The 12,445-nt window shown below is 40.6% G+C and overlaps 1 protein-coding gene across 2 annotated transcripts in view; it reads right to left on the bottom strand.

Annotated features, from left to right (window-relative positions):
* spire1b (spire-type actin nucleation factor 1b) overlaps window positions 1-11,185 on the bottom strand; it is a 31,098-nt gene extending 19,913 nt beyond the window's left edge. For both annotated transcript variants that reach the window (XM_068569924.1, XM_068569925.1), the window contains exons 1-2: window positions 10,582-11,185; window positions 5,191-5,219 (exon numbers count right to left, since the gene is read on the bottom strand). In XM_068569924.1, coding sequence (XP_068426025.1) covers window positions 5,191-5,219; window positions 10,582-10,927 — 375 coding nt within the window. In that variant the 5' untranslated portion in view covers window positions 10,928-11,185. The remainder of the gene's footprint in view (window positions 1-5,190; window positions 5,220-10,581) is intronic.
* Between the last annotated feature and the right edge of the window lie 1,260 nt (window positions 11,186-12,445).

Raw genomic sequence — 12,445 nt, 5'->3', positions numbered from 1 at the left:
CTACAAGAGCACGGGTGACAACCAAGAAGCAACTTCACCCATTTATGTAGATGCAATTTTGATCTGTTGATAACAATACGAACGCTTGCATGTTCTTTTATCTATGAATATCGTACAACTATTTAAATAAGGTAAAATGCACATAGGTTGTACATATTGTAAGTAAAATCCAACTAAATAACTCGTGTCTGATGATAAAACTGGATGTATGAATATTACACGACACACATTTATTTGTGACGGATGTATCATTTATTTGGTTTGGTGTGTTTTTCTGTCTTTGTTATGCAATATGATCCTCTTTTGTGTGCTGAGCCTGAGTGGAATAGCTGTAATACGTTGACCTCATGACTAAACCTTTTAACGAGAGACAATTCCAGATGCATGCAAACACACTAACGCCTTTTGGCGGGCTGACGCTGGGAGCAGATTACTGATAGTAGATCTTGTGATTAACTGACGCATGAAGGAAAACACTATCATCACACATGTTCTCATGTGGATGCGATCCGTCTTTTAAAGGATGAAGGAATCCACTGTCTGCGTTTCCTCCTCGACTTTGAGGACGTTAGGACTTGAAAGATAGCCTTTTTTTAGCATTGAACATTCAAGTTTGTTGTCTTGAAAGATGGAGATTGTAAACTTATTTCAGTGACGAAATGTAAAGGATGTGAGATCCCAAGCTATTCCTCTCCTCACCACCATCATTTGTAATCATTTCATCTCATGGTAATTAAATTACATTTTAAGGCAGGGTATGTCCAAATAGCTCACTAATCTTAAATATGTCCAGGCATTTCTTGGTTACACAAAATCCACATTCTACGCAGTTGGACAACCTAAATGCTCAATGTCATACTTATAGTATTACGAGTATCTTAGCATTTACATTTCCAACCAAATCCTTTGTGTAGGCAGCAACTCTTTCATTTCAATTGTATAGAATTTTTGCCGTAACTCCCCTTCAGGAATGTGTATCTAAATGCAAACCATTACTGAGCCAAGCTTGATGAAATAATGCTATTGCTTCCACTTCCAGGACCAAAGAGTCAGTTGAGCAACAGCATTTCCTTTTATCACATCTTTCCGGTCGGTCAAACCCAGGGGACAGGCCTAAAGCAATCATAGATTCTAGGAAATTGAAAATGTGAGTTTGGTGGTGTCTTACCAATGAAGTCTAAAAGGTTTTTTTTGTGTGTGTGTTTTTAATGTTTTAACTGTAATAAACTGGTGGAAACAATGCTTTCATGCTGTCATGGAGAGGAGGCAAGCTGGGTCAAAAATAAAAACCATTGTGACGCATGAGTAAAGATTTTTTACATTGGTCCCAAAGCATCAGCCATGATAATTCTCTGCCATGTGTAGTTCATATTTCATTAGTTATCCGCCTGCTGGCTTCAAGTTCTCCCTCACAAAGACAGAACTACGTATATCCCATTCAGGGCCCCTCTCATCAACCTATACAGTCAATATCTATCTACCATGCACCTGCCTAGTCTATGATCCCTGAGGGGACAATGCAGGTTTGCATAACTCATCAAAGTAATTCTAAATTAGTGTTAGGTTCAGGTGTCTAAACCATTTGAGTTTCATTACATCTCTCAAAAGCAACTGTAGTACTCAGATATGAGGACTGAACACCATCACGATTTGATTTGACAACGGAGCCTTATGGAGACGAGTGTGAATGTTTTCGGTACAAATTATGTAAAAGGACTCTCTGGGTTAATATGGCCAAGTGTCTGCTGCCATGCATTCACTGTTTATACTGTTTCCTACAGTGAGAAGTCCAGTATAACAGTACCTCAAAGCTAATTCATTAGATTGATTCCAATGCTGTGTGCGAGTCTATATCCTGGCTATGGGTGTCTGCTGGTTGCATTGCAACCTTATGTTGATGACAGGCTTAATTTTGTCCATCTGCTCATTTAACACCTTGGCAAAATTGTTGATGTTCCCTAGATTTTAATGTGTGTTGGTCCAAGCAACATTTGAAAAACCTAAACATGAAAAGTGATATTCAACAGGAAATTGCCTCAAATCGTCACATTTTCTAAGAAGCAATTTTTCAAAAGAATTATTTCTTGCAAAAAGACATAGAGGATTAATCTATTATGAAAATGATGGGTCAGGGAGGATCACATGTGACCAAAAGGCTGGTTTTCTAAGCGCCTGGCAATGAGATGTCATGGTCTGCTATGCATTTTTAGTGGAGTCAGATAAAGACACCAGTGTTAAGAAGCTTTAAATCTCATTAGTTTTAGTTATGTAGCTTTGTTTGATAAACACCGGTGCCAATTGTGCTAATTAAATGCTAACTGAAATCTATGAGGTCTGCTCCCTTGTATGCAAAAGCCTTCCATCACTGTTAGCCAACCAGCAGAGGATTACCAGAATCAGTATACCTTAGTCAGAATTAAGGGATTGTAGAAACAATGTGGGGATTTAAAAACATGTATATTTACTTAGTGGGTCTACAGTAATTAGGTCATGGAATAAAACAATTAAAAATGTACAAAATAAACTGCATAAATAACGTATGAGTATCGTTAATTTTTTTTTTTTTTTACATATTGTTAATGTTCAGATATTTCATTAGATAAGTTAAAACCTTGACATACTGGTGGCACTAGTGAAAAAAAATTAAGGGGACCACCAAAATCATAAGGATTGGTGATATCTTGTATCAATCATGGCAAAGATGAGATGGCACAAACAGGCTTATGGAGGGCAGCAAGAGCAATCCATCCATCACTTATCTGTAACAGCTTGTCCTTGACAGGGTTGCAGGGAGTTGAAGCCGACCCCAGCTGACATTGGGCGAGAGGCAGGAGGCCAGTTAATCACTGTTCGAACCCAGAATCCTCATCCTGTGAGGCGCCAGTGCTAACCACTGCACCACCGTGACTAGTACCTCGGCAAAAATAGTTTTTGCAAAGTTTGCCTAGGGAATATATAAAGAGGAATATGATGTGTTCAATCAAATGTATCCAAAGCCCATTCTCCAAATTGGACATATCTAATGAAATCAAGATATAACGCTGGAGGAACCACACAAAAGAATGAAGAATACAAAACTCCTCATCTAACGAACGTACTGCTGTACTGTATTGTAGGAAAAAACAATGTGTGCACCTAATAATGGATAACATTGGTGTTAAGTGTGGGTTACTGCCTCACACACAAATAAGTACTGAAGAGATGCCTTTCTGAGACTCTCCCACCTGATACCATGACCTCTGATTGTCATGTGACTGAGCACAGTTCCTTTGGTTTGTCTGGTATGTGGAACCCGCATGACTTCACACACAGAACAGAGAGAACACTTAAACAGAACCACTCATGCATTTACTAAACCTTTGTTGTTTGTTTGTTTGTTTTCCGCATAAAAGCAGTTACTATTCCAGCCAAACAATTTCTTAACTCAAGATCAAATGTTCTGTTTACGTGAATCGCCGAATTTTGACGTTAAACTATAATCCCTTCATAGACTTCAAAGCTCAGACATGTATGGTTAAATTTTGACTGCGGGGGGATGTGATGAGGCATAATCCACAAATGTATGGGTTATACTGCATCACGGGACCAAGAGGGGCTCTCTCCTACAAATTAATTTGCAAACACCACCATATAAAAAGGTGGAAATGTGTAGCTAAAGAGCAGTGGACTTAGCAATCGTGAGTTCTGAACACAGAGCCTCAGGAGCTCAGTTCACTGGCTCTGCAGACAGCAGGCTCATCGAACAGCCGCAGCCACATCAGCCACACAATCTATTGAAGCTGTTTAGATAATGTGCGTCCACCTCGGCAACACATATGTTCTTGCTCATCCAGCTTTGGGCTAATTCCACACTCCATGCAATAGCGAAATACCTCTGCCACAGGATTTATCACTGTCAAGCATCACGTCTCCAACAACTCCCTGGTGGTTTCGCCAGCCAGTGCACAGCACACTGCATTGTGAGGACTAATTTCTCGTGCAAAGCTGCTTAACATAGATTTGACTATACAGTTTCACGTTTTCTGCTGCTACTGCACAAGTGTGTGTGTGTGTGTGTGTGTGTGTGTGTGTGTGTGTGTGTGTGTGTGTGTGTGTGCTTTAATTAGTTGCTGTCCATCTGTTATCACAGAACACAGCAATCCAACTCCGTAGCACTCTGTTTCAACATCACGCACAAAAAATACTGTCCAGACAAGAACCCAGCTTTGAAGTCATCAAACACCTCTTCATTGACACTCATACAAGACATACCCTGCGGGTTTTTTTTTAATCTATTCTAATACACCCAGCAAGATAATCCGAAAATGCAAAAAGCAGAGAAGCTGCAACATAATTTTTTTTTATAAAGTTTGGAACTACTCCAGAACTGACATCAAATAGGAGGCCATGCTGGGTGACATTTCCTACCAATTTGCTGGGAGCTCGGGAGCAGGTGGAGAAAATGACATAAATGCTGGGTGAAGGGAGAATGGGACACATGCCAGAAAACGGTCTTCCATGCCTGCAACTTGTTATAACAATTTGTATAACTATTAGTCAGAATACATTTTAACAGCAGAAATGTATATTTGCTAATTTCCGTGTTTTATGAAAATTGTAGATGGGGTCATTTGTTTTTATTATTTTAAGCCCAAAAGTATGTGTGTATCTTTGAACTTTGAGAAAAGCTCAGCTAGCTGTTTTTCCCTGTTTCCAGTCTTTAAGCTAAGCTAGGCTTATTGCGTCATGGCTTCGGCTCTACACTTGCAGCATACAGACATTAGTGGTATCGATCTTTTCACCTAACCCTCGGCCAGAAAGCAACATTTTCCAAACTGTGGAACCATTTCTTTAAGACATTATCTTCTGCTCCTTGTTTTACAACATCAACTTTTTGCCCGGTAGCAATTTAGCAATTAGCTAATTGCTCCGGGAGCAATTTAGGTTTAAGTGTCTTGCTCAAGGACACATCGACATGGGCTCACAGAGCCAGGGATCGAACCTCTGATTGAAAGACGATACTGCCCTACATAAAAGCTCCTGGTTATTCCATATATAATGTGCCCGAGTTACAATGTCCTCCCTAGCTCACCACATGTACATTGACACTATACACAAGAAAATAATGTCCACGTAAAAATGTTTAAACCTCTGTAAACATGCAATAGCGAAATAGACGAAGTACAACAGAACTACAGTGGAGTTACTCACCTCTGTTGTTGTGCAAGGGCTGTATTTACCTGCAGGGAAACAAGAAAGCAATGTTGTAATAAGAAACAGATGTAAACCGAAGCACAAAGCAACTTACGCACACACATGCGTGGTAACATAGCTGTTCCATTACAGTGAAAAAAATAAGTATGACTGACAGAAGTTAAGCCCATGTGATGATGATCTCAGCTGTTTGTGTCAAAAGGCTGTGAGTTTCTTTTGATTCCATGTCTGAATATCATCTGAAAATCATGTGAAATCTACGTTGTCTCAGGATCCACTGCAATCACTGGATCGTCGTTTTAATTTACTCCTCAATTTTTACAGCTGCTAAAGCACAAAGAAGCAGAAACTCTGAAAGTTTATTTCTGTATCAATAGATTCTTTTGTCTTTGATGGAGGCTCTCAAGCCTAATCAGAAACAGAGAATGTCGACAAATGCTAACATTGAACTTACATGGTCATAGTGCAGCTTTAAGGCATAGTCGTCCAGCTATTGTACATTGTCTGTAGCGTTCAGCTCCGAGTCTGTTCATTTCCACCAAATATTTTAATCTTTAAGAGCTGTTCACAAACACATTGTTGCATTTCTAAAAAAAAAGGGCTTGCTATTTACTAAAACAGCTGGACACTGTAGTGTTTAGTAAATGTTCCCCAAACAGGAGGAAACTGAGCATTTGTTGGAGACTATTTTAAACTGAGGATTAATGCACATGTATAATATATCCAAAAAGCAGGAGGTGAACATTATCCTGATGTGCCAGCTGTTTTTTTTTTTATCTGAGAGACCGCCATTGGAAACTGTTTTGAAAAAAGGAAAGGCACTGTCAAAAAATATACCTTGGCAGGTAACTGTAAAAAACATCAGCCAATTTTGCCGATGCCAGTTGAAATAAAAAGCAAAAGCATCTTTTCAATCGATATAAGCCTTGGGTGCCGTTCTCTGCTCTTCTTTTCATGAAGAAATACTCTTCAGTTTGGATATAAGTCATGCTACTACAGCATCTACGCTCGCCAAAAGACTGTATCTAAGAAGAAGAAGCCTCTTTAGGAGATGTTTAGCAGCATAGACTGTGTGATCCTATGATTCTCGCGTGATCTCTGCAGTCGTGCAAGGTGAAGTCAAATGGCGATGAATGAACACGGCACCCAGTGGTGTATTCTGTTAATAGTTTTCTGACAACAATGGACTTGTCATTAGGATCAAGTCATAGCTGGTTTTGGTTGATTAACTAATTCATTAACTAAAAGAATAATCTAGAACTTTGTTGCCTTATCCTCTTCTTGGATCATGTTTTTGGTGCAGGTTTAAAGGAATTTTAAATAGCTTAATTATCAGTGATTAAACATCCCCTTCCTTATTAAACTACCTCTGCAAAAGTGCTCTGTGCTCTCATTACCCAAACTAGAACCGTTTTTTAAAAAAAGTTCTGCTTCATTTCTAATCACTGCAGTGGTTCATATTGCATGTGACCGATGATGACAAGACTCCTCCCAAGGAGCCGCGTTGCATGAATGTACTCCCTTCAAGAAGAAGACCCACATAAATGCTCCCCCGGGCTACATCTGCCCAGCTTTTACTTCATGAACAAACAGTCTGCTGACAGATGACCCTTGAAACAAATTGTCCGCTTTGTCTTGTGACGTACAGAAAGAAACACAACATCACTACAGCTATGCTGTCATTAGAAAGCCCTTCACATCAGAAGGTTTAATACCACACGGCTGTATGTCGGGGGAAGAAGAGTGAACAGTGTGATGTGAGCACTGCAAAACAGGGGGGTCAGGTGAACCAATGTGCTTTCTTGACAGGAAACGACTGAGGCAGGATATATTAAAAATATTTGTTCTAAAAAGTGTCCGGCTTTCATGATGTATTCAGATGTGATACAAAGTGTCAAGTGTCACAGACGACCTGAGAAATAAATGAACACTAGGCGGACGTATATGCTGAGCAATGTTGCCAAAATCTTCTGTCACGATATATATCATATTTTTTGGCAACATTGCTCAACATGATAATAATTTACCTTGTCAGGATTTAACTCAAAGTACATTTTTGCAGGCGAGAGCTTCAGAAGTCCTAAATCCTGAAAAAACTTTTGCCACAGATTTATTTAATTATTTACATGAATGAGTTTGTCTGACTCAAGCTTGTGCGTCGGGGAGAGACAGAGACAGACAAATAGAGAGAGAGAGAGAGAGAGAGAGAGAGAGAGAGAGAGAGAGAGAGAGAGAGAGAGAGAGAGAGAGAGAGAGACAGAGACAGAGACAGAGAGAGAGAGAGAGAGAGAGAGACAGAGAGAGAGAGAGAGCCTGTGCTGAAGAGCACAGATCAGTGTCAATTAGACCACCAAATCACCCTGCAAAGCAAAACCATTTGTGTGGTTGCAATGCACTGATCAAAAGACTTGCAAAACACTCCCAGAACGACTTCGACTCAAGACGTGCACACAGGGATTCCCAACCAGAAGTACTCCATTACTCGTCATGGGGGTTCATGGAAGGATTGTGGGGAAGAAATGAAGACTTGATTATAGCTAATGAATGATCACTTGCAATAGTCGGATAAAAGTAATGTATGTAATGTTTAAAATACAGTCTTTGCAAGATAATGCGTTTTACCATACGATACGTGTGTTTGATAATTTGCACATTTGGTGTGTGACGTGAAGGAAGTGGTAAGATGTTCATCTGTATCCTTTTGGAAGCAGGTCATCTGAACGTGCAATGTTTGTACCTTCATGCCCTCTCAATATTTACTGGGATTTTCAAGATAATCAAAATACATTATTGAACACTGTCGTGCTGCTCGGCAATGTTTATTCTGTCAATACAAAAAAATGCATTTAAACTGCATAATAATATTTCCAGGGAAAAGATCATTATGAAAGGAGAAATCCTTACAATATTACACACTTGTGATTCTGTTATTATTGTATAACATCATTATGATTAAATATAATCTGACTTTTACTTGTATTTCCCGCTTGAAGGCAAATTATTTAGAGTTGATGTAGAACTGATTTGTTCTTGTATTCCAATTGTATATAACTTGTATGTTATGTACAGCAGCCTTTACACATATGTATGTATGTTGTGTTAAATAGTGTCAACTTCCATCCTACTTAAAAAGTAATATAATCTGCTTAAAAAGTAGGATAGGACCCAAGCTCCTCTTTTATGGAACCAGCTTCCACTTTCAGTCCAAGTGCAGACATAGTCACCTTATTTAAGAGTAGACTTAGGACTTTCCACTTTAAACGCGAGTTTAATTCAAGTTTTTACACACATGATAGTTTCAAGGCGTACAAAAGTCTGCAGGCTTATGCCGAATTCACACCAAAAGCGTAATGCTTGTTTCCCTGATTTTCGCTCGACATGTTATGTGGTTAACTCGTTTTTCACTTTTTCTCAACTAGTTGCGGCGGAAAGCCGGTGCGGCTTGAGTCCCGTTACCCCTAGTTACCATCATCACAGCACAGTCACGTTTCTGTAAAACAGTTTTCATTTCCACTATCGACCATGGGACATTAACAACTGTTTCTGCATTATTCTTGTTGTGTAAATACAACAAATAAAACAAATGTCGGAACATTAAACGCCCCGTGTCTGGGTTCATACTATTCTCCGTCATCACACACGGCTGAACTGAATTGAATTGAAGCATTTCATGAAAAAGAAAATAAACAATATGGTTCGACATTATACCCTAACATTAACTTTAGCTACTTTCCCCTCTAGAAAAAGCCCATGTAATATCAACTAGCAGCTACATCCCTCTAGTAGTTTCAGCTGCAACACTCTTTTCGAAATTATACATTTTTAAATAATTTCTATTTCCATTACCTCTTTAATTCCTGACCACTTTTGGGCGGGAAAACATTGAAATCTTGTTTTGTGACATCTTGTTGTGCTACTACGCGAGTAAAATCGAAGTAAGTTAGATGCATTATTTGAGAAGCTGGACAAGTTGAAGTACCAGCCTGTCTTGTTGAGCTGATAAACCTGTATTCTGAATCATTAGTCCCACATCCAACATTAAGGCACTAAGGCATATTTGCTATTTGTTTTGTGGTAAATAAAAAAAAATTCAAAAAGATGTTCATCTCTGAAATAGCAGCATGATTAATAAAGCAATATCAACAAAAACATTAGGGATATTGTAAATACAAATGCCCCAAAAACATGCATAACTGCAACAAGTACGTTGTTGTATGTACGTTGTTGTAGTACGTATCGTACTTGTACAACAAGTACGATACGTTTTGCATGATGTCACATGACGCCAGCAGCCAAGGAATCAAAGTCTGGACTCCCCTCTCAATGGTCTTCCATGCTCCTAAAAATTCCATTCATTCTAAGCATATATACATGTACTGGCCACAACTGGCCTCATCCTCACAGAAGTGCGGCATGCATGCATGCGTGCATGCGCGCACGTGTGAGTACATTCCAACTGGATTTAAGAGCACATCCCTCAAGTGTAGTCCATTACGGACTTAGACAGACAGACGTAGATGGATGGATGGATGGATGGATGTGGATGGATAGATAGATAGATAGATAGATAGATAGATAGATAGATAGATAGATAGATAGATAGATAGATAGATAGATAGATAGATAGAGGCATTTGGTCAATCTGCGCTGCAATATGTGTTCACTGCATGAGCAAATCGGATTACAGCATACACTGAGCATTGCCAGACCTGTGTTAGTGTTTAGAGGGGCACAGACACACAGCCATCACACGGCATGCAGTGGCATCTGTTTTGTTTTTTAATCCTGGTTGATACCTTTGTATAAGCGATGCTAGACAAATACCACAGAAATGCAGTAACTGTCTCCCATGTGAGGCACAAATGACCACGAATGTCCTGCATATCACAGACACCATGCAAATCACCTAAAGGGATATTTTCCACGATATCGCAGTTATTTTTCCTTTGCTCGTTATGTGCAGTGGCAAACAGGCTGAGAGGCCTTCAATGAGAGATGGAGCTGTGTGATGCACACACGCATGCCCTCAGGGAGGAGGAATAGGGAAAATCTGTGAGAACTACTACATCAGGGTGAGCCAGGGGACTATTTGTTTGTCAGTGATCAGGTGTAACTGGGCCCCATGACTGACTGATGTTGTCCTGCTGCAGATTAGAGACTTCGAAAGCACCTGATCAGGGAAAACATCTAAAGCCTCAACATACCGGATGTTTTATTTATAGTACCATTATTGCTCTGTGTTTTCACTATATTACATTAGGGAATATGCACATAGTGATATGGGTATTTTAGTCTTAATCACAACACCCAATTATTTAAAATGCAAGTGATGGTCTGGCCTAGATTGAGAGTAGCTTTAGGCGCACTCATTCTTATATAATACTTTACCTTCACAGCCGCGGTGATCTACCCTCACGGACCCGTCTTTGTGTATCCTGACATCCCCCGGTCCGAATATCCTCCTCGGAGCCTCCGCTAATGCTCCAGCGGCGGAGGAGCTCCCCCTCCTCCGGTGCCCCTTCGCCAGCGTCCTACAGCACTGGTAACATACTGCCCATGCCTGCTCCTCGTTAATGGGCTGGCTGTAAAGCCTTAGTATCTCTTCGAGAGAGAGACCCTCCACTGTCGCCTCCTCCGTCGAGCTCATTGCGCTGCGACGCTGCTGCTCATCTCGGTGAGTCGCCGCGGCAGCGTCCGTCAGCCCTCCATGGTCCCCGCGTCGCTGCTCGGCCATCCTTTCATTCTCTCAGCAGCGCAGGAGGAGGCCTTAAGACAAGAGTAGGTCCAGGCCGATGTGTCAGAGAAAACCTGGCGGCATGGATGCTTTTTGCTCCTGCTCCCCGGGGGCAGCGGCCAGCAGCGCGCCGGTGGATGTTTCACCGCCCGCGCCGACACCTCGTCCAGGTTTCGATACCACCAGCGCGGTCACAAGGCGATGTGCGTGTGGGAGGGGGTGTGATTATGGCCTTGAATTTGTGTGTCTCACAACACGAACGCAACCCAGCCAGCAAGGCTCACTCTTTCATCACATGATCGCTTGCTCTCTCTCTCTCTCTCTCTCTCTCTCTCTCTCTCTCTCTCTCTCTCTCTCTCTTTCTTTCTCTCTCTCTCTCTTAAATCAAAAATAAATAAAAACAAGTAATACAAATAAACAGCAAAACAGTAAAGAATCCACAATAGCAGTATTATATACAGACATAACGAAAATGTATTTATATTGCACCAGTTCAAGTGATTAAAATGTTTTTGTGCTCTACTGCAAGATCAGTTGGTTGTGCAGTCCAACAGCAGCTGGAATGAAGGGCTTGTGGGACCTCTCCTTTACACACAGGGAACAGCAGCAGTGTCCTGCATGGGGTGGGAGATGTTCATCAGAGATGATAGCTTTGCCATCATCCTCCTGTCTCCCACCACCTCCACTGTATCCAGTGGACACCCCAGCATGTTGCTGGCTCATGCTGATGCTCGAGAAAACCATGCCATAAAAAATGGCTGATGCCACCCACCACTAAGTCAAAGAAGGTATTGAGGAGTGCTCCCTACACTCCAAAAGACCTCAGTCTCCTCAACAGAAAGAGTCTGCTCTGTCCCTTTTGATAAAGTGTGTACGTGTTCAGTTCAGTCCAGTTTATTGTTGAAGTGAACACCCGTACTTGTAAGATTTCACAATGTCATTGTCCATTCCCTGGATGTTCACTGGAACCGAAGGAGAACGTTTACCCCGGCAGAAGTCCACCACCACCTCCTTGGTTTTTCCAAAGTTGATGTGGAGGCGATTCTGCTGGCACCATCCTTTCACATACTTTCTCTCTTTTGTAAATCATCAGATATCAAAGGACCCCACACACTTAATTGCGTGATTAGTCCTCTAATTAGTAGAGTAGATTGTAGATCATAGTGGTGTCCATCTTCAACCTGAGCAGATGTCTAATTAGGTTAACTATAAACACCTCTGTGCAGTGCAGAGCCTTTTAAAAACAGACATTTGAATTGATTCCAGCATACTACTGGTTTGCATTTTCCTATTATTTTCCATTATATTCTTATTTTGTCGTAGTTTCCACAATTATTGTTTCTTATTTGGATACTACATTAATGTGGTTCATGCATCATATTATACACATTTTCTTTTGTGATTTCAATTCAACTTGTTCTTTTGTAAAATGTATTATATTTTTTCCTATAACTTTTCTGTATTGTTTCCTTTTATTGAAAGACTTTGTCCCTATTAAAATCAGAGTGTTACCTCTAC

This window comes from Clinocottus analis, unplaced genomic scaffold (assembly GCF_023055335.1).
Source record: "Clinocottus analis isolate CAN_PGR_092001 unplaced genomic scaffold, fCliAna1.0.p SCAF_9, whole genome shotgun sequence".
Lineage (NCBI taxonomy): Eukaryota > Metazoa > Chordata > Actinopteri > Perciformes > Cottidae > Clinocottus > Clinocottus analis.
The sequence above is the reverse complement of the archived record's forward strand: the minus strand, read 5'-3'. Positions and strand labels throughout refer to the sequence as shown.